The sequence below is a fragment of the Marmota monax genome, unplaced genomic scaffold (genome assembly GCF_021218885.2).
Source record: "Marmota monax isolate L192 unplaced genomic scaffold, Marmota_monax_Labrador192_F-V1.1 WCK01_AAM20220418_F8-fsc00029, whole genome shotgun sequence".
NCBI lineage: Eukaryota > Metazoa > Chordata > Mammalia > Rodentia > Sciuridae > Marmota > Marmota monax.
The window spans coordinates 8,943,906-8,967,193 of record NW_026693024.1 but is presented as its reverse complement, the minus strand read 5'-3'; the positions used below and the strand labels follow the sequence as shown (position 1 = coordinate 8,967,193).

The 23,288-nt window shown below is 37.1% G+C and overlaps 1 protein-coding gene across 2 annotated transcripts in view; it reads left to right on the top strand.

The window, feature by feature from the left end:
• The window catches only part of Bloc1s5 (biogenesis of lysosomal organelles complex 1 subunit 5), a 40,421-nt gene that overhangs the window by 5,693 nt on the left and 11,440 nt on the right, over window positions 1-23,288 (top strand). For both annotated transcript variants that reach the window (XM_058582389.1, XM_046453488.2), the window contains exons 3-4: window positions 11,275-11,404; window positions 19,360-19,418. In XM_058582389.1, the coding sequence (XP_058438372.1) occupies window positions 11,275-11,404; window positions 19,360-19,418 (189 nt within the window). The remainder of the gene's footprint in view (window positions 1-11,274; window positions 11,405-19,359; window positions 19,419-23,288) is intronic.

The following is a 23,288-nucleotide window of genomic DNA, read 5'->3' as shown; positions in this document are numbered from 1 at the left end:
TGTGTTACTGAGCACTCAAGATAGATTGAGCTGTAGCATTAGACAAACATTTTTTAGTTCAGCAGACTAACTCAAAAACTGTCATTTCCTTGTTTCTTCACAAGATAATGAAGATTAAAGATGTGTGAGTGTGTCTGTCTGTACACATGTGTGTGCATGTGTTTATCTTAGAATATTGTGTGGTACCTAGGAATAACCATCAGTTATTTTCATTGTCCTTATAGGAAAAGAATAGGTAGGACACACCGAAAGCTATCTTGAGACTATTCTTTATATGCTGTGTAAAGATTGTCACCAATTCTTTGTGAGAACATAATAGAAATTTCTATGGAAACTTGCTATGTTCCTTTACAGTGTGTTGTATAAACATGTTTTAAGAATTGCATTGAATGTTTCAGATAGGAATTGTGGATTTAGTTATACTTAAATGTGAGAATTATAGTTGAATCAGCAACTACATGATCAAGTTTACCTCCAAAACATACCTTAACTCTTCCTACTTAGCCCTCTTCCCACTGCCCCTACTGTTATCCAGCCCACCACCAACTGTCCCCTGACACCTGCCATAGGCTTCTGCCTGATTTTCCTGCTTTCAACCTGAGTGGAATGTTTTTCACACACTAGCCAAATGGGTCTATGTCTGGCACCCAGGTCCTCTCTTCACACTTAGAGTAAATCTAGCTCCTTAGCTGTGCTTAAAAATCCTGGGTGATCACAGACTCCGAGTTGTCTTTCATACCTTGTTACACATAGCTATGCATTTACTGTGCTTCCGCCATGTTCTTTCTTTCTTTAACACATCTTGATGTCTTTGCTCCCACAATTTCATCTTTCCTAAATGCTCCTCTCCATTTTTTGTACAGCTTGCTATTTTTTGTTTAGGTTGCAGATTAAATGTCACTTGGTCCCTTAATTCACAGCAGTCCTTAAGGCATTCTATCCTCTCACCCTCTGTGATGCTATTCTTGTTTTTTAATGCCATGTAACAAATTACCAGAAGTTTAGTAGCTTATTTCAATTTGAAATACTGAATAGTTTTTATTAAAACAAAATTTATAAATATGCCTTTAAAGATCCAATTTATATTAAAAGAAAAATAGCATTTGGAATTAGGTTGTTTTTCCTAATTTAAACCTTTCACCTCATAGAGACTGAGCCCAAAGTTGGAGCTAATAAACAATACCCATTAATTAGCTCAGAGTTCTCCAGGTCAGAAATGTGGTCACAGCATGGCTAGGACCTCAGCTCAGGTTCTCACAAAGCTAAAATCAAGGTAGTAGCCAGGCTGTGTTCTCATTTTGGGTTCAGAGTTCTTTTCCAGACTGACATGATTATAGAGGGACTCAGTTCCTCAGCTTCCAGGGGACACTTAAAACCCTTGCTACATGACCCCCTCCCATCAACAAAGCCAAAAGTGAATAGCTCCCCCCTCAGAAAATTCCTCTCATGCTTCAAATCTTTCTGGCCAGGAAGAGCTCAGTCCCAGTTAACGACTCACCTGGCAAGACAGGCACACTGAAGGTAATCTGTCTTTCTTAAAGTCACCTGATTTGAGATTTTAATTACACCTTCAGAATCCCTTCACCATAGCACTAGAGTTTGATTGAGTTAACCGGGAGAAAGTGTATGTGCCTTAAGGGTGGGGATCTAGGGACCATTTAAAATTTCGTCTGCCACAAGCACTTATTGTTTTTATTTACTATTTATTGCCTGTCTTCTCTCACTAGAATGTAAGTACCATAATAGTAGGGGCTTATCTTTCATATTCTTGTGTTCAAAATGCTTAAAAATACCTGGCACATTGTAGGTGCTTAATATGATTTAAAAGAACAAGCAACAGAGCTTGGATTTAAATTTGGGTTTTCTTGACATTTAATATGCCCTTTCTTATGAGTCATCTTTTTGTTAATCTGGTCAATTTGTAATACTGAATAGTTTTTATTTTTATTTTTTTAAATATTTTAATATTTATTTTTAGTTTTCGGCGGACACAACATCTTTATTTGTATGTGGTGCTGAGGATTGAACCCAGTGCCGCACGCATGCCAGGCGAGCGCGCTACCGCTTAAGCCACATCTCCAGCCCCTGAATAGTTTTTATTAAAACAATATTTATAAATATACCTCTGAAGGTCCAATTTATATTTATATTAAAAGAAAAATAGAATTTTGGAATTAGGTTGTTTTCTCTAATCTAAACCCTTCATCTCATAGAGACTGAGCCCAAAGTTGGAGAGCAAAAAATAAAGTCGAAAAGTTAATTGATTAGTGTCTGAGTTGTCCTTAAGATACAAGTGTCATTATACTTCTTTTCATGTTCTATATTAGTGTAAAATAGGACTGTAAAAACACTATAAAAATAAAACTTTGAGTCTTGAATGGAAGAGGAAAGAAATGTTTAAGTTTACCTCAAAACATACCTTATATATGCTTTGAAATATGTTGTATTCAAGATGGCTTCTTGTTGAAGCCATCACCTGTTTAACTGAGCTGGAAGATAGCTGGCCAAGAGAAAATAGGCATGTTTTTGAGAAGAGATGCATTATCTGCTATGTGAGCTTTTCCTCACTGTGACAAAATACCTGAGAAAAACAACATAGTACGGTAGGGAGTGGGAGCATGGGAGGAATAGATGAACTCTAGATAGGGCAAAGGGGTGGGAGGGAAAGGGAGGGGGCAGGGGGTTAGCAAGGATGGTAGAATGTGATGGACATCATTATCCAAAGTATATGTATGAAGAAACAAATTGGTGTCAACATATTTTATATACAACCAGAGATATGAAAAATTGTGCTGTATGGGTGTAATAAGAGTTGTAATGCATTCTGCTATCATTTATTTTTTAAAAATCAATTAGAAAAAAACTTGAAGGAAGAAAGATTTATTTAAACTCAACGATTTCAGAGGTTCCAGTCCATAGTTGGCTGGTTCCATTATTTTAGGCCTAAAGTAAGGCAGAGTAAAACTGCTCACCTTATGGCCACTGGGAAGCAGAGAGAGGGGCCCCGGGGCTGGGATCGGGGGAGGCCATGGATAAGATATACACTTTCAGGGCATGCCCAGTAACCTGTTACTTCCTCCAGCTAGGCCTTACCTCCTGAAGTTTCCACCACCTCCCCCAGAAACTCATCACCTATGAATCCGTCAATAGATTAATCCACTGAAGTCAGAGCCCTCTCAACCTACTTAGTATATACTTAGAGACACATCTGAACCTTGTTGCATTGGGAATCAAGCCTTCAATATATGAGCCTTTGGGGGACATTCCTCATCCAAACCATAACACCTGCACGCTGCACTAATAAGTCCTTCAAAATCTTTTTGAAGAGGAGGCACTATAGAAGGGTAGGAAGAATATAGGCCTTAGAACTTGACGTGTCCAGATTCAAATCCTGGCATCCAGGTAGTTATGATTACTTGGTTTATAAGAATCATTTTCCTTGTCATTAAAATGAGAAAAATAATATACACTACAGAACTTTTTAGTTTTTATGAGGATTTAATGATCTATCATCTAAAAAATCCTTGGTATATAGATGTTAGACAAATGTTTCTAACTATTAAGAAAAAGATTGTAGGGCTGGGGCTATAGCTCAGTGGTAGAGTGCTTGCCTAGCATGCATGAGGCACTGGGTTCCATCCTCAGCACCACATAAAAATAAACAAATTAAAATAAAGACATTCTGTCCATCTACAACTACAAAAAAAGAATTAAAAAAAAAAGAAAAAGATTGTAACAAGTACAAGCAAACAAAAATATGTTAATTCAGAATTTGCAATAACTTAAGTGAGTTTAGGTCCAGTCTTTAATATCTCAAGGGAAAACATGGTTTACCTGAACTATTGGCATAAGCATTGTCTTAGAAAATGTTTACTGAAGAATAAAATTTTCACATTGGCTGTGATGTGAAAAGCTTATTCTATAGAGTAAAACAAAAAAAAAAAATTTTATTTTGTAAGACATAATGTCAGGACCCAAAAATACATTTGTATCCTGTATGTAAGAACATTCTTGTATTGCTTTGAAGAAGGGTCTCTGTCATTAAGGAATGATCTTGAAGGGCTCTGAAGTTCCTGGTCAGCTGTGTTTGAGTGCTCTTCTTCTTCTTCTTCCTTTTTTAAATATTTATTTTTTAGGTATAGGTGGACACAACACAATGCCTTTTTTTTCCGAGAGAGAGAGAGAATTTTTTTTTAATATTTATTTTTCAGGTTTCGGTGGACACAACATCTTTATTTTATGTGGTGCTGAGGATCGAACCCAGCGCCCTGCGCATGCCAGGCAAGTGCGTTAGCGCTTGAGCCACATCCCCAGCCCAAAATGCCTTTATTTTTATGTGGTGCTGAGGATCGAACCCGGTTCCCGCCCATGCTAGGTGAGCACTCTACCGCTGAGCCACAACCCCATTAAAGAGTACTTGATCTGGGCTTTTCACACAATTGCCACCCCAGTTGGTCTTTCCCAGGCTTAGTGCAGCATAGAAATTGTTCTGCATATGGGGCTCAGCTCCCTTTTCTTTTGTTATCTTCGCACATTTCCTCTAAAATTAGAAGGGAAAAGCTGAGAGGCTTCAGGTTTGAATATATATCTGCAGTATTTACACATTTTTTAAACTATTTTGGCCCCAACAATAATATCCTATATTTAATAAAAATGTCCTTTGTTCAGAGTGTCCTGGGGTACAGGATAAGGTGATGAAGCAGGGGTATCAATACTTCCTGGAAGTTTCATCTTCCTTCTGCCACTTAAATATAGTTCACTTTAAGAAAAGTTGGCTAGCATTTAAAACTAAAATTGTTTATATATTTAAAAGATTTAATGCATATGGCAACAGTTATCTTTTCCTTGATTAAATCTTATTTGTAGAAGAAGGAAATAAGTGCCACATGGTGGCAGCATTACTTAAATTATTGAAGTACTTGGTAGTGTGAGCGCTTGTATTTTCATTAGTGTTTAAGGAGAGTTGACTGTCTTGCTCCTGATTTTCTGCAAAAATTATGGACAGAAGTTCAGAAAGGTCTTCCTTTCAGGTGGACTCCTATGAGTCAAGGTGTTGTCCTCTGTGCCATTACCTTTCTAGCTGGCCTTTCTCATGATGCTGAGGAGAGATACATGTTAGTCTATGAGTTTTATGAAATACAATGAAATAGTGCTATTCAAATCCCAGTGTAGTTTTTAGCAAACCCCATACACTTAGTGCTTTCTTGAATAGTTATTGAATACCTAGGTATATCAGTAAGAAGGTGTGTAGTTGTTAGTAGCAGCTGAAAAATAGAGGCTTTTTAAGAGGTAAGTTCTACAATTTGAAATTCGGCTGAACTTCTAAAAATGGAGGAAACCTAATTTCAGTTAAACCTGCACAGAAGTCAAATTCCATAGAAATTTATTAGAAGATAAAAGAGCAGAATAGTATCCCTCAAGAAAATAAAATAAGAAAAATAACTACCCTGAAAGACAAAAAGCTATAAGCTAATACTTCAAAATGAGCTTAGAGAACATAAGAAAATTTGGGAAGTGAGGAGAGAATGATGACATAAGTCAGAAAAATTCTATCCAAATGATTGCATAGAATAGAAATGGGAAATAAAAGATGAGATGAACGAATTCAGGAAAAAGAAAATTTTAGAAGTATTTTAGAATTGAAAACTAAATGAAAAAGAAGACAAGACTGAATAAAATGGCTAGTCCTTATGTGAAACTGAAAATAGGTTTAAAATCGAAGAGACAGGGATGAAGAGATAAAGACTCAAAAGGAAAGAATGTTCATTGATGATAAATACAGACCATCCAAGATTATGTGTGATAATGAGCTCCTAAACAAGAAAACCAAAGCAATGTAAAGGACAAATGTAAAAACAAGAATTCAAGAAAACTTTCCCATATTAACAATACTATTGGAATTGTATTGAAGGGCACACTGCTTTATGTGAAGATTAACCTGGTATAACCAACACAGAGACATTTGCAGATAAAACTGTTGGGTTTTATAGGGGAAAAAAAAATCCCCTGGGCATCCAGACAAAGTGGCTAAGTCCCTTATGAGAGGAAGAAAATCAGATTGTTAACAGATTTATCTGTGTTGTGCTAGAAGACAGTGGAGTAACAATAGGGGGTTTTATATTTAGCCAAAATGATTCCTAGACATAAGGACCACAGACACACTGTGAAAGTCTGCAGGACTCTGGAAATACTGTTCAAATGAGCATTTCCAACAGAGTGAATTTCAGACAACAAAAATGTTTGGAGAGACTCCCTCGTAAAATGAATTGGTAAGGGTTGTGGCTCAGTGGTAGATCGCTTGCCTGGCACGTGTGAGGCCCTGGGTTCAGTCCTCAGCACCACATATGAATAAACCAATAAAGTAAAAAATCCACTGGCAACTAAAAATTATTTTTAAAAAGTGAATTAGTAAGCATTAAAGATATGTTGAGCTAAAGAATTAAGACTGAACAGTGTAGAAGAAGAACAGTGTGACATGCAGTGGCTCCGTGTTCTAACAGTGAAGACGCAGCATAATTATCAGCAAATGGAAGGAGATGGGAAGGTGTATGAAAAGCAGGATTCCCTTGCTGGTTGCCTCATAAATATTAACTGAAAATAAAAAGATACTGTATTAGTCAACTTCCTGTCACTGTGGGAAAAAAAATACCTGAGAAAAACAACTTAAAGGGAAGCTTTATTTTGGCTTACTATTTCAGAGGTTTTAGTCCACGGTCACTTGGTTCTTTTGGTTCTGAGCCTGTGTTAAGACAGAATGTCATGGAAGCAAGCACATGGTGGTACAGAGTTCCTCACCTCCTATCCACCAGGGAACAAAGGGAAAGGGACAGATAGGGGCTGGGAAAAAATACTTTTCAAAGGCACATCCCAGTGACCAGCAAGGCCCCATCGCCTAGTTTCCACCACCTTCCAGTAGCTGGAGATCAGGCTTCAACACATGAGCTTGTGGGAAGACATTTAAGGCCCAACCCATAATAGACAGTATTTAAAATTAGATCCTGAGGAATAAGGAAAGACTAGAGAAAGAAAAGATGGTCACCTAATATATTCTTTATGTAGAGAACAAATAAACTATTGCTGAAAAAGTGGAGGTATTATATACAAGGTTATTGCATAAAGAATTGGCATATACATAACCATGAAAACAAAAATGCTGACTTAAAAATAACAGTCTCCAACTTTAAGTAGTTCAATTTAGATTTTTCACCTTTATGTTCCTTTATGGTGGAACAAAAGTGATACACAGCCAGCAGAAACCATCTTTCAAATATTTTGAATTGGATCTGTTCCCAGGCTTGTGACATGAGGTCCAGTCCTCTCACCATGTGGCCAGTACTTCAAACCACAGCTCCCAGTCAGCTACACAATCATGAAAGGAAACAAACAGTACTCACCAGTGTATGTGTTAAGTTAGAATGTTGGTAGATTACATGAATTAAGTGCATTTTGACTTACATTATTTTCAACTTACATGCATACACATGTGTATGGATGTATATATATATCCTTACACTAAAATAGTGGTTGGATACATTTTTAAAAATAGTCACCTGAAGAGAAAGTGATAGAGGACACAAGGTACAAAGCATAAAGATGAAAGCTAGGCTTCTTTGAATTTTTTGTTTGTTTCACAGATGTAGTTTTGGAGCCATGTAAGTATTTTACATAATTTAAATCAAAATTGAACTTTAAGGAACAATCTCAAAACATCAAATTAAATGTAGAGAAACAAATTGTGTTTTAGAAAGAAATTATTCCTAATAATGTTAAAACACAGTGATTGGATGATACATTTCTTTCTTTCTTTCTTTCTTTCTTTGGTACTGGGGATTGCCTGGCTTAAATATACATTTCTAATGTAATATACTTTCAAAACACATAAGTTTTTTAAAAATATTAAATTGTTTTTAGTAATCATTTTGTTAATGCTAATATTTAGTGTTTTTATTTGATCAAATTTATGATAAGGTAAATGAGTAATTGGGTTGGTGTTTTGAAAACCTGGAAAGAAACAGTTAAAACAGAGGAAGGTAATTTGAAATTCTATAGTCCTGGGGAATGCAGTGGCACACTTTGTAATCCAAACTACTTGGGAGGCTAAGACAAGAGGGTCCATCACAAGTTCAAGGACAGCCTTGGCCACTTAGGGAAATCCTGTCTCAAAAAATAATAAAATAAAAAGGGCTGGGAGTGTAACTCCATGGTAGTCACTGGATTCAATCTGCAGTACAGGGCAGAAAAAAATTCTATAGTCTGAATTTATTTGTCAATATCACCTCATGGTATTTCTTTTCTTTTCTTCCTTTTTTCCTTTTTTCACATAGCTCCCAGCCTTGTCTACTGAAAGGTTAGAAATAATGGCCAACCGGTAGCAGCCAGCAGCCCTTGTGCTCAGTTTCTGAATTCCGTCTCTTGGTGCTGGTGTAATGGTTAGAGAACTGCTGATTCTGGAGCAGATGTATAGGATGAGTCTGAAGCATCAGTTTATACCAGAAGGCAAAGAGAATGACAAAGAATAGTGGAATTCCCTAAAAAGCCTCCCACAGCCAATTTGAAGAGACTTCCACTAGACAAAGCTCGGACAGTCTTGAGTATCACTGAAGAGCAATACTGAAATAGGTTGGAAAATCCCAAGTAGGCTTAAATCTATAAGCTCTAGGATGTATATAAACAAAAATTCTTTCTAATCATCCCTAGAGAATACTAAGGAAGTAACTCATTATTGTTTAAATTGGTAAATAAAGGGAGAGAAAATCAAGGGTGGTTTTGTTGTTGTTGTTGTTGTTTTGTTTTCCTTCATATGTGAACATTCCTCAGAGTAACCAAATAGTGGAGGAAGGACAGTTTCTCTTTCATAGAAGAATCCCTGCTGATAAATGAGGACGGAATGCCAACATCCTGTTGAGAGTGCATAACCCACCTCTGAAAAATTAATACAAACAAAAAAACAAAACAAAATCCTCAATCTGCTTGAACCTTTAGTTCTAACTACTAATTTACAGGAAAGGGAAGAGACAGCAGAGTATGTTAAATTACACCACAGGGATTCATTCATTAAAAAACAGACTATGGGAAATTGTGCAGAACAAATGACTCACTTTATTTCAACAAACCGCAAGGAAAAAATATGATAGAGGAGAAATCTGTAGATTAAAAAGCACTTAAGAAATGTTAACCAGTTGCAATATATGAATCTTAATTTAGGTTTTGGTCCAAACAAATGGAGGGATAAGAAAGAACATTTATAGGACATTTGAGGGAATATGAGCACTACTTTGATATTTAATGATATTAAAGGATTGTTGACCTTGTGTACAGTATGTGTGTGTGTCTTTCGGGGGAGGGGGGAGAATATGTGCCTTTATTTCTTTTCCTAAGAGGAATCTTTATTTTACAAAGATATATTGAAATACTTACAGTGAAATGATACGCTACCTAGGATTTTCTTCAAAATGTTCTAGGGGAATCAGTGAAGTATTATAAAGGGAACAAAATCAGTCATGAGTAGAGAATTGTTGAAGCTTGTTGACAAGTACACGAGGGTCCATTATATTATCCTTTCTCAACTTTTATAAGTTTTTAATTTTTCATTATGGGAAAATTACAAAAAGTGAAAAACTGGCCACAGCTGTTTCATAAGCATGATTCAAATAAAAATCCCAGTAGTAGAACTTACTATTATAATCAAATTTAGCACCCTTTTTTAATGAGCTTTTTGTTTTGTATTAATTTTGGATTTGCAGAGATAGTATAGAGTTCCCATATACTTCTCACCCAATTTTGCCTATTACTGATGTCTTATATTACCATGCCACATTTGAAGAAACTAAGAAATCAACATTGGCCCATTGCTGTTAATGAAACACCAGACTGTATTTGGATTTCATGAGTTTTTCCATTACTGCCTTCTTTCTGTTCTGGGCTCTGATCCAGGGTACCACCTTGCATTTAATTATCATGTCTCCCAAGACTTCTTTGGCTGAGACAGTTTATCAGTCTTTCTGTTTTTCTTGACCCTGATAGTCTTATACTAGCAAGGTACCCTATAGAATGCCTCCCAATCTGGGTTTGTCTGATTTTCTCTCATGATTAGGCTTTTGGGGTTATGGATTTGAGGGAAGAAAACCACAGAGTTGAAGTTCCCTTCCCATAGCATCACATTAGGGCTACATGCTATGGACATGATTCCACTAATTGCATGAACCTTCATGGCCCAGTTGAGGTCACATTGGCTAGGTTTCTCCTCCCTATAAAGTGAAGGGTTTCCCCTTTCCCTGTCTGTTCTTTCAAAGCATGTCACTAAGTCTAGCCCACCCTCAAGTTGGGTGGGGAAGGTAGTTAAGCTCTACTTTCTGGGGGGTGGGTATAGCAGGATCCCCAAGACTCTCCCCAGGCTGTGATTCATTACAAGAGCTCACAGGACTCAGCTACAGTTGATCCAGAGCAAAGCCAGGAAAGGGAAGAGGTGCTGAGAGAAGTCTGGAGGAAACCAGGCAGAAACTCCCAAGACTTCTGTCCCAATTCCACGGATGTGCCTGACTCCCCTAGCAACAGGTTGTGACAACACGCACAGAGTGCATTCAGAGTACCTGGGTGTCCAGGGTTTCTACTTGGACTAGTCAAACAGGCATCCTCAGCCTAGCGAATACCAGAATTCCATGCGCCAGAAGGAAGGTGTCAGTGTTAACCGCAGTCTTTGTGCAAACAGTTTAGGCACAGTGAGCTGTTTTATAATTTATGGAAAGTTATACCAGTGAAGGACACTGATTACTGGTCAGGATTCCAGTCCTCAGCCAAGGACAGCCTTGCAAGCAGGCTTTTCTGAGGACAGCAGTCTCAGTCTGTTGCTGCTCGTTCTATTCTATCAGGGGAGTTATCTACATATCATTACTTTTACCACCCATTTTTATTATTGAGAGTAAAAAAAAAAATTGTAAAGAAATGTAATGCACAATGAAATTTAAAGTCGGATCAAAGTGTCTAATTTCTTCCTAGTGAAATATGTGGTACTCTTAAGTCTCTTGTTCTTTTAGTATTTCTCTTGCCCATTTTCAAACATTGCTATAAAAATATTACTCATGGCAATTTTTGGAGCTTTTCATAATTAAAAAAATGCCTCCAGGTTATGACCTCATTTATTGCCAAATAATTAGAAGGCTGTAAATTTCAGTAGTAAGTAATAACATAACAACCAGAACTTGAGTGGAAAGCTCAGAAAATAATTATTAAGACTTCAGACACAATAAGTACTAGTCATTTACTTCCTTTTAATAGGAAAAACGTGGTCTTCGAGAAATGCGAGTTCTTGAAAATTTGAAGAATATGATCCATGAAACAAATGAACGCACTCTTCCCAAATGCAGAGAAACGATGCAGGACAACTTGAAAGAAGTTCTCCAGAGATGTAAGTTTTTGATTTTGATTTCAAATTAATGCTATGACAAATTTATTTTCTGAAGTATTATGGTGGGAAAGGAAAAGAAGAAACTTCTAATCAGGACACATGAAAGTGGTTGTCTAGTGACTAATGCAAGTTGCCTTGGTATTAGGAGCATGCATCTCCAAAGCAAGATGTGTGCAAGGCAGTCCTTCTAGCATGCAAAAAAATCAAAACAATTTTACCTTTTAAAAAGAAAGTTACTGGGCTGGTGTTGTGGCTCAGTGGTAGAGCACTTGCCTCACACGCATGAGGCATAATTTCGATCCTCAGCACTACATAAAAATAAATAAATAAAATAAAGATATTGTGTCCATCTAAAAATAAAACAATTTTTAAAAAGTTACCTGTAAGAAAATGTTTGATGATGTGGAATTAGAATATGAAGTGGAAATTTTTTTCCAAACAGACTATCAGAGGTTTTAGTTCCATTCTTTTCCCCCCAAAAAAAATAATCCTTTCATAAATGTTTGTATTTTATCACTTTTCTTTATTAAGTGACATTCTAATGTAGAGTGATAGTTGATCAAAAGATTATTTATTAGTATTTTTAATATCATAACATAGAGAAGCTTTATGAGTAGCTGTTTTTAAAATTAGCAGTATATCATAAACTTAAGGCTTCTCAGATTTATATTGAGAACATTTGAGGTATGATATACTGGCAAATAATGATGGGTTACTGAAGTACAAAATGGAAAAGTATCCTTGATAGTGGTGGGGACAAAACTGACCTATAATAGAATGGCCGTGAAGGAGATCAGCAGAGACCTTGGCTCATAATGGAGATAAATGGCTTTGTGTGGAACTAAGTCCAGGCTGATGTACTTTAATACTAAAAGAGGGTTGGAAGGGTAAATTCCCGAGATCATATTTGGCTTGAGTGGAACAGCAAGAAGTCTATAAGTTTGTACAGAACCCAGACCCCAAAAAACGTTCCAGTACTATGCTAAAAGGAAAACTGCAATTGTTATTAATCAGAATGTTTATGTATGCATTTGATATGTGCCTATAACTCTTCTTTTCCACACTTTGATTATATAAAAGTAAATTGGGTGAAACTCAGTAGAAAACAATGAACAGCTATTTTGACTGGTTGCCTTCTTGGTCTGAAACTCTGAATAAGGACAGCCTTTTGAAAGTAAAGTCTTCCCAGTGAAATAGAAAAATATTAACTGACAGTTTGGATACTGGACTGAAAATACATTTTCTTGAATGGATGAATTAAAACACAAAATGTGAAGTTAATGGGGTTCTAACATCTGTGAAATACTTTGGTCTTGTTGGCATTAGAAACCAGGCAATGGCTTTTGGAGCTGTTTTTCTGCTAACAGCAGGAAAAGCTTCTTCAGTTGGGCTCCGACATAAGAATGTCCTTGTGCCTATTATGCTGACTGTCAACAGTTACAATGGAGATAATTATCTGCCTTTAAAGTTGATGTAGTTTTAAAAATTAGTCTCGACCTGGCTGTCATTCCTAGCAAGTTTTATTTTTAAAAACTTGACATTCTAAATTATATGTTAGCTTATTTATTTTCAGTACTGATTGATCAAGGAGTTTTGCAAAATCATGTAAGCAAGCTTATATATTGAATATTTTCTAAAAGAGTACAAGACTAGTGATGAATTGAGTTTAGTTTTGTGCTTATTAATAAAGCCGCCATGTCTGTATCTTCCTATACATGTTTGAGAACATACAGGGGATTCAGTCCATTGTCTTCCTAGAACCCTGCAGATTTGGACCATACTCCACTGGTCTGACATTGTACACACAGCAGACTGTGGAACAGGAAGCCAGGGACCTCTAGGAGTCTCCCAGTGGAGAGTTGGGCCAGAAACCTCAGCTTGGTATCATTTCTGCTTTTGGCTACATTACTACTCACTTTGCAGAGTGTTCTGGGATTGGGTGAGCAGAGATTTTAGGCCAAAACTCATCCATGGTTCCTTAAAAACCACAAAAAGTAAATGAGTCTACCAGGATACAAGAAAGCAACCCTGAAGGTCATCAAAATATTGCCTTTACATATTCTCATTCTGAATATACCAGTGGTGTCTGGGTTCCACTTATTGGTTATTCAATAGGCTTATAAATTTCACCAAGTTTGAGGTCAAAAGATCTTGCCTCAATGTAAAGGGTCCTTGATTTTAGAGAGTAAGGAGGACAAAAAGCTTCTTGGTTGTTCCTCAGATAACCTTACATGGCCAAAGTTGGAGAATATTCTCTCCCCTCTCCCTCTTTTTAAGTACAGTGATTTTTCTTATTTTTTAAAGGATCTTTTTAAGTGATAAGAAATGAAGAAAAAATAAATTCTTTCTCCCTTTCTCTCTTCTTCCCTCCCTTCCCCCCCCCCCCACTCCTGAGTTAAACCCAGGGCCTCACATATGTAAGCACATGATTTACCCCTGAGTTACACCTGTAGCTAAGAAAGCACATCATCTACCCCTGTGTTATTACACCCCTAACTGAGAACTTTTTAAAAGAAAGAAAGAAGAAAAAAAAAAAAAGGAAAACAATGAATCACACTAAATAATTACCTAAAAATAACAAGTGCTTTTCAACTTTTGTGAAGATCATTCCAGACATCTGCTTGTTTAATCCAATAGAAGGATAGATGGAGGAGCGATCATTGGATGAGTAGATAGGGAAGGATTGAAAGGAAGAAAGAAGAAAGGACATTTGGCAACAATGATATTGTATAATTTTTAAATTGAAGTATTAATTTTTAATTTCATTTACATTTGACAACAAAAATTTAAAGAAAACAGAAGGCAATACCTTAAAACAAGTGTTTTTACTATAAAAGATAGTAGTTACTAAAAAATCATTCTAAGGAGAATAATTATAAAAAAACATTTAGAAGGTGCAGTGTTCTTGCTGCTGTTTATTTTTATTGTTTCCATTGTTGGCAGCATGAATGCACGCCTCCCCAGTGGGAGGGTGGTGGGGCTGTGTCCGTGTCCCCTCACTTCTCTCCCCCACCCTCTTACTACTAAGTTTCCCTTTCCATTTATTATATCTGTAATGGTATTATAGTTCTCAATTTATTTACTTAGCTCTGCAGTCTCACTTTTTATTTCATTCTGTATTTTATCATCACATTTGATTTCTTTCATTAAACTCATATTGTTGATTTGTATGGCAAAGGACCTATCAAGAATTTTATTAGGTTTTCTTTCAGAATGGATGGTCTCACATATCATGTTCCTTTCTCCCCTCGCTCATCTATAATGAAAGTACATTCGAATTCTAAGGGCTTTGGCAACTTGTTTTCTCTATCCTATTTTTACTTTTGGGGGATGACTTGGATAGATGGGATTTGTATTCTTGATTCTTTACTAAAATCTGTTCCTATTCTTGGCCACCACTTTTCAGTGTTTGTAGTACACAGTCATAATTTTTTCGTATTTACTAAGTGATGAATTTTTGACCTTTTTTCAACTATTTTTATACTATTTTACTATTAGAATTTTCACCTCTTTTTTTATTTAACTATAAAACCCAGTAAAATAAATATTTATTATCCTCCCCACTTTATAGTGGAGGAAACTGAAATTTGTAGTGGTTTAATACTCCTGGTTCTATGGGAGGAACTATAGTGCAAAGTAAATTCTGCTGACTCCAGAGCCCAAGTTCAGCTTCAGGCCATCACCTTCTGTACAGCCAATAAAAGTCCTCCTTTCCACTGGGACCTCACTCACTCTCTCGGATTCCCTTCTAACCCAGGCTCCTCCTTAGCTTTGTAGTTCCCACTTAGAGCTTTGACTTTAACATTGGGTTACCCACAACTGCCATCCCATCAATACTTAATTTCTTAGTGATCTCATATAGAATCATAGCTTTAAATGTCAACTGCATGCCAATCAATAATGCCATATTTTTGTTTTCAGCCTAGGCCACTCCTCTGAATTCCATATACAACTGCCTGGTCTGATAAGCATCTCACTATAACATGTTTAGAACCAAACTTCAAATTATTTTTGTTCAACTTTGAGACTAATTAGAATCTGATCATCCTTGCTACTTCACCAACTGCTACCATTCTGGTTTAAGCCACTCTCATCCCTTATGTAGATTATTCTAGTACTTCATACCTGATCTCTTTACTTCTTCTTTTTCCTCCCTATAGTCCATCCTCCACAGAGAAGCCTGAACGATCCTTTTATATAACTAAGTTCTTGTCATAACTGACCTCAGAATCTCCTCATCTTACATAGATTAAAAGCCCAAATCTTCACGATGACCTGGAAGTTTCTACATAATGTCCCACATTCTGACTTTTATTTCTTACCATTTCCTTTTCCCTCCCTTCATGCCAGCCACTGGCCTCCTTCATCTTCCTCTGATGCACCGAGCATACTCCCTCCCTCCTCAGCATCTTTGCACATACTGCTCCCTTGGAACACTCTTCTCTCCGATGCCTGAGCACCCTCATTTGCTGTAGGTCTCTGCCCAGATGCTAGTGTGAGACCTTTCTTGGCCACTTCTTCCACTTGGCATTCACTGGCTTCTCTGCCATGCTTTGTTTATCCATATCATCCTTCACCAGCTGACGTGCTGAATGTTTACCTACATGTTGCCTGTTTTCCATACTGAAATTCAAGTTCCTTGAGCTTGGGGACTTTTTGTTCACTATAGTCTGACCTATGACTGTGTCTGGCACTTTGTAGCTGCTCAGTAATTATTTTTCATCAAAATGAATGAGTGAGCCAACATCTGCTTCTAACACCAAACCAAAATTATTATGATAGAGTTTCTCCTTTATGTTGGGAAAATCGGGACAATGCTAGCTGCATGTTTGGCACAATAACTCTATCAAGGTGCTAACTTCCTTGAAAAATCTTGTTTAAGAGAAAGGCATCTGCTAAATTCCTGACCTTTTATTCTTTAAGTCAACATAGCCTCCTAAAACAGTGAGACAGCCGGGAAGTTTCTTTGTACTGAATTAGGTAGAGCCAGTAAGAGATGTGGAAGTGATAGGAAAGTTCCGAGAAATGGACTTTTTCCTCTTGGAATCAGTAATTATGAAGGAAGAGAATGTTTGGTGTAGGAAGATGATTTTCTTAGATTTTACAAAAGCATATTTCAGAATTCAGAAAAGAAATTTTATCTGTTGGGTAGCTAATGAGTTAAAATGTGTTACTTCACAGGGGCTGAAATTTCTTAAAATGGATGTTCTATTCAGACATAAAGAAAATTCTGTTGAGAAACAAGTGTGCCTTTGTCAGATATGTCATAACTAAAGGATGTAACAAATGACAAAATAAGTGGCACAGTCCTGTAACTCTTAGAGTAAGCTCAGAATGATCTGAAAATGGCAACCAACTAAAGACAGCAAGTTGGATTTTTAAGTTATGTTCACAGAGCCAGGAAGGGGGAAAAAAACAGGAAATGATAGAACCACTGCCTGGGAAAGATGATGTCATCTTAATAAATGCTGCAGAAAGGAGGCAGATCTAATCAACTCCTATTTTGTTTTGTTTTCATCTTTTCTTTTAGGGAAAAAACAATGATTGGGAACCTAATTTTCAGTCCTTAAATATTATCTTTGATAATAACTAAAATTAATGGTTGCTGATAAAAACATAGCTTTTTGAAAACAAATTCCTCCTCTTTTACCATATTCCCAGAGGGAGAAGCCTAACATTTTTCTGAAAGAGTAATCACAGTCCCTGCCCTGTTATGGAACTTGTGACCTAGTTGGGCCCAGCCTGGGGTGGGGTAGGAAGGCATAATTGTAAAACAATTAGATCAACCTCCAGTTTAAGCAAATGCAAGATAAAGTGGTAGAATACACATACACGTGTATCTGATGAAAGAATTTCAAATCAGGAAAAATCTTTATAGAGAATAACTAATCTAGGAAGGCTTTGTGAAGGCAATGACCTTGAACTCAGCTTTTGAAACAATCAAAACATTTTAAAAAGAGGAAAGGAATAAAGAAAGCACTTTCAATAGGGTAGTGCAGTAAATAGAATAATAGTAACAATAACATTTTGGGACTAATGGCTGTGTGCAAAGAGCTATTTTGGGTGATTTTATTAGTAGTATTTGAATTATTATAAGCATAATCTCTGCTGTTATCTCATGTAACAATCATGTCAGTCCTGAAGTCCTACTATTGGTTGTTATGCTCGTTTAATAAGTGAGGAAGTAAGGTGTGAAGGGAGTAGGAGCAGCACCAGGAACAGTGCTGGTACATGGTGAATGCTCAGTAAATATTTGATGAATGAATGACTGAGAAAACATGTCCAGGATCAGCCACACAACCAAGGGCTCAAGCCTGGATTGGGCTGACCAAGGCTTCCTCAGCCTGCATACCAAACATCTTTATTTGAGTGAAGTGAGAACACCTGTAAACAGAAATAATAGATCTGGTAAATGAAAAAATTTGAATGACTGAAGAATTGAAACTGGTTTCATTGATGAAATATTAAGAGGCAGTAAAGTATGGAGCCAAGTCTTTTGAGAGTCAGAAAGATTTGATTTGAAATGCTGTTTCCTGTTCTTATTAGTTGTATGATCTTCTTGAGTGACAGGATCACCTCTCTGTTCCTCAGATGTGTCATCCATAAAATGGGATGGTCTGTTTTCTAAGAGAAAAATAGGATTAAGGGGATTAAAGCATGTGAATTTCATTTTTGAATACCAAGGATTGAACTTAGGGGTACTCGACCACTGAACCATATATCCAGCCCTATTTTGTATTTCATTTAAATTCACTGAGTTGCTTAGCATGTCACTTCAGCTGAGGCTAGCTTTCAACTGCCTCCTGCCTCAGCCTCTTGAGGTGCTGGGATTATAGGTGTGCACCACTACGCCCGGCAAGCATGTGAATTTCTTAGTGCAGGTCTTGGCACATAGTAAATATTCAAATAACTTCAGTAATGAATACATGAGTATCCCTTATCTGAAATGCTTGGTAATAGAATCGTTTTGAATTTTGGCTTTTTTTCTTTTATTGATCTCAGAATATTTGCACATATGATCTCTTGGGAATAGGACCCAAGTCTAAACAGGAAATTCGCCTCTAATTCATATATATCTTATTCATATAGCCCAAAGGTAATTTTATGCAGTATTTTTAGTGTGCTTGCATTTTGCCTGAGACCTACTGCGTAAAGTCTGTGTAGAATATCCCACTTGTGTTGTCAGAACTCAGAAGGGTTTTGTTTTGTTTTGGTACCAAGGATTGAACCCAAAGTCACTTAAACACTGAGCCTCATCCCCAGCCCTTTTTATTTATTCATTTTAACTTTGAGGCAGGATCTCACTAAATTGCTTAGGGCCTCAGCCTCCCTAGCTCTGAGATTACAGGTGTGCACCACTACACCCAGGTAGTGCTCAAAATGTTTTGAATTTTGGAGCCTTTTAGATTTTGGATTTTCAGATTAGGGGTACTCATCCTGTACTGGCAGTTTGGGTTCTTAAGAAATGGAAATGACTTAATAGAAATGATCTGGAGAGTTAAACTTGTCCGGGCTGCCAGGATGCATTAGAAGACAAAAGAGCAGGGGTGAGAAGAATGGTAGAAAGTTGTTGAAACTATCTAGAGGTGAAGCACTGCCTGCAAGAAAATGGTGGTGTGGGTGAGGAAGGGTGGGAGTCAGCGAATTGGAGAGATGAGGGAAAGCCATAATTCCTCAGAATGCAGTGATCAGAGAATTCTGAGGTTGTTCTTGACACTTGTCATTGAAGTCAGTACTCATATGCCGTTGGCTTGCATATCTCAACCCTCAACGATGATGGTTGTTCTAATTACAATATCCCAAATATATTGGCAAAACTTGTTTTTCCCTTTTAGCCACCCACCAGCCATCAAAATGATCGGTTTTTTTGTAGTTTCTTGAGATTAACAGACTCCAAGTCAGTCTCTCCTGACTAAAGGCTAACAATTGTAAACCAACTGTCTGTTTTATTTCAGTGCAAGCAGCTAATGACTCCGTCTGTAGACTCCAGCAGAGGGAACAGGAACGAAGAAAGGTAAAAGTAGATAATGAGTATGTGATTCCTGGATGCTTCTTTTCATTTTTTAATTTTTTTGGTACTGTTGATTGAATCCACCCTACCACTTAGCTATATCCCCAGCTTTTGTTTTGGGGTGAGGCGGGTTTACTGGGGATTGAAGTCAGGGCACTCAACCTCTGAGTTAACATTCCCAGCCCTGTTTTTTATATTTTATCCAGAGACAGGGTCTCACTGAGTTGTTTAGCTCCTTGCTTTTGCTGAGGCTGGCTTTGAACTTGCAATCCTCCTGTCTCAGCCTCCCAAGCTGCTGGGATTAGAGGCATGTGCCACCATGCCCAGCTAAAGAACTCTTTATTTTTTATTTTGAGACTGGGTCTCGCTAAATTGCTTCAGGCCTCTCTGAATTGCTGAGACTAGCTTCTTCCTGTGATCTTCCTTCCTCAGCTCCTGAGTCACTGGGCTTACAGGCGTGCACTGTAACACCCAGCTCTCTGGGTGTTTATTATCATCATATCATTAGCAATTGCTTTTGATCAGAAAATTCTCTGAATTATTTTGATTTATACAGTGAGTTAATTTATTGAATATGGGTTGAGGAGATGTGGTCACATGGTCACACCATCAATATTTTTATAATTCAAATTGCAGATCTCTTTTTTATTTTTTCAGCATTTTCACCTTTTCCCTGAAAGTGGTATTTGTCTCATAAAGGAGAGAGAAAATACAAGTTTTACATGTAGCAAAAAAATACCCACCAGATTGGAAATATAAATCTTTCCTTTGAGCCTTAAGCATAGAATATATTATGTATATTTCTTCTAGAAAAGGAAGCATTCATGCCTGCAGATGGGTTATTTAATGAATAGTCATAGGAGTATGTGAATCACTTGATGGGCGGTGCTTTGCTTATTTGAATTATATCTTAACTAAATTCAGATGTGGAAGACAGCATACAAATTTAAGTTTCTGTGATAATTTGGTGTTTTCACTTGGACTTTTCATAAAGTGCTTTTGTAACTTATTCATCACTCTAAGTAAAGATACACCTTACAGTTACACTAAGACATGTGAAAATACTAAGTCACTCTGAAAACAATTCCTTTTTGCATCTGTGCATATCAGTAAATGTTACTATCTCTCTCTCTTTGGAAATGTTGTAGTTAATCCACAGTACAAAGTTCAGATCTGTTACTACATAAGTATATAATGGAATGAACCTTTCCAGGGCTTTAATTTCTACACTCTGTACTCAATTCCAGATGTAAAGTTTGAAAATTCAACATTTGGATGATTTAAGTCTTACTGAAAGGACTCAACTGATGGGAAGACTGCCCAAGGGTAATAGAGTCCCAGCAGGCAGGGTCAGGGAGCACGGCCACTGCTGAGCACATGGATGAAATAGCAAGTCATAGAGCCATAGTTCGTTCGGACTGTCCATTTTGGGGTGTAGTGCCAGCATGATGCTCCTAAAACTGCGAAGGCAGGCGTGGGGGCTTGAGTAGGTCATGCCAGGCTGGAGAGCAGATGATTTTTTAATCCTCTTCTTGCTAGGTACCACTGTGTATGAAAGTTTTTTAATTTGTTAAGTTTAAGATAATTGCTACACTCAAGGAGTTAAAAGTTGGGGGGCTCCAAACCCCTAAAGCTAACACAATGTAGGATAGTAAGAACTGTGATCAAGTTGAAGAAAAGTTTGTGCAATTTGGCAAAAGGAATAATTTATTAGGAAGATGGTGACATTCAAGCCTGACCTTGATCAGTCAATAAGAATTCAGTTGCTGGATGATAAGAAAGATAGTGCAGGGAAGGAATGTAGCCTATGCAAGGGCAAAAGATGCAGGAAAGCAGTGGTCTCATGGAGCTGGTGTGTGAGCATCAGGTGGTTATTTCTGGAGGTATTAGAGGAGCCAGCCGAAATGCTCTATTAAGCCATCTGTTACTGGAGGCACTAGGAGCATTTCTGTTATTAAGCAGCAGAATAACTGTCTGATAGAATACTGGCTATACATTTTAACATGTAGTTCTCTTGGCTTTCAAAATGGAAAAGCATTCTGTGCCTCATCTACTTCTCTGACACGTTGCAATGTTACGTAAGCAGATTAGGGTGAGTTTGCACTCACACCTGAGTTGGTCTTTCAGACATGTCCAAACAGTTACAATTCTGATAAACAGAAATTCTTTTTATTCTTGAGTAGGATGAACCCTTAAACCATAATTGGAATATTTCCTCTTATCACTTTGAATTATATTCATATTTAACATATTAGCCTTCTCTATATAGGAGAAAAATGACCAGACTGCATAAAAAATATCTGGCTTCTTCTGTTTATAATGGTTGGTTCTTTTATTAGCTGACTGTATGCCCTTGGACGAGTCCCTAAGCTTCAAGCACACGGGAGGCTGAGGCAGGAGGATCACTTGAGCCCAGATCAGTCTGAGCAACATAGTGAGCCCTGTCTCAAAATAAAATAAAATAGAAAGGACTGGGGATGTAGCTCAGTGGTCAAGTGTCCCTGAGTTCAGTCCTCAGTATAGAGAAGGGAAAGGGGGCAGAAGAAGAAGAAGGAGGAGGACCAAAAAAGGTGGGGGGGGGGTGGCTCAAGGAATTAGACCAGTATATTTCTTAACTGTCTTTATGTCTGAGAATGTTGTTATACTAATTTTTGTAAAATACTAAAAGTTAATGTTTTTGAATGTACTGCAAAGCTGAGTTTCACTGAGAATTACTGTAGAGTATATGAAACCTCTGTTAGTGAGGAACCACCCTGATTTTCTTCTCTCAAGATGGTTTAGTAAAATTAATCAGCTTAAAGGTATTAAAGGGATGCATTTTCACAGCCCAGCAAAAAGTGAAAATTCTTTATAGTCTTAGTGGGACAATGAGCCTTGTGTCTTAAATTTTCATTTTTTTAAAATGTTTATCTACTTACTAGAACAATTTGAAGTATGGATCTTTAGGATTTTTTTTAACTGCCATATCTAGCTTTTTCTGAAATTTTCACATGGCAGGGTGTTGGACTATATGTACAGTCCACCTCCGTGTCTGTGTGTGTGTGTGTGTGTGTGTGTGTGTGTGTGTGTGAGAGAGAGAGAGAGAGAGAGAGAGAGAGAGAGAGAGATAAATATGTAGAAAATAAAAATGACTTCTATTTGCATTTTACAGGCTAATGTTAATTGTTGCTTTTGCTTATCCTGTTGGCCACATTTTGTATATTTGAAAGGCTCTCAAAAGCAAAGAAAGATGGGAGTAGTGATGGAATAAAATAGACTATTGCCATTAATCATTACTTCTTTTTTGCCAAGACAATTTGTGGAATTCTGCCGGAAGTAAATTGATAAGCGTCATTCAGCCAAATCACATTTCCCACAATTGATATCTAAAAGTATATTCAAAAGAACAATAAATGCACATTCCCTACTTATTTAACATGTCTTGAGAACTGCCATTAATACAAAGGTTACATTTTGCGTGCTAGCACTAAGTAGTGAATTGAAAATGCAATTGGTTTATAAAGTTCACTAGCTCTGAAAAATAGGCCATTAGGAGACAGAAGGTGATTGATATCGTCAATAATTTAAATTTAGGTTCATGTGCAGCATCCACTCTTGAAGCGCTGTCCAGCCACTCCAGAGACAGTGAAATAAATGTAACTGTTTCAGTCTTGTCCACAGATATTTATTAGATTTGGTTATGCTTCTTCATAATTTCTTTTTATGAGGGAGATGAGATCATATAAAGCCATATTCTTGAAAAGATTTGGAGAATACTGAGTAATATTTCCTGCTCTTCTCTTTAAAATAATTTTTGGCACTTGTACTGATATTTCTTACCAAAGTAGTTTTTTCTGTGCCTGGGTAAAGTGTGTGTAAAATTAACAGCACGTA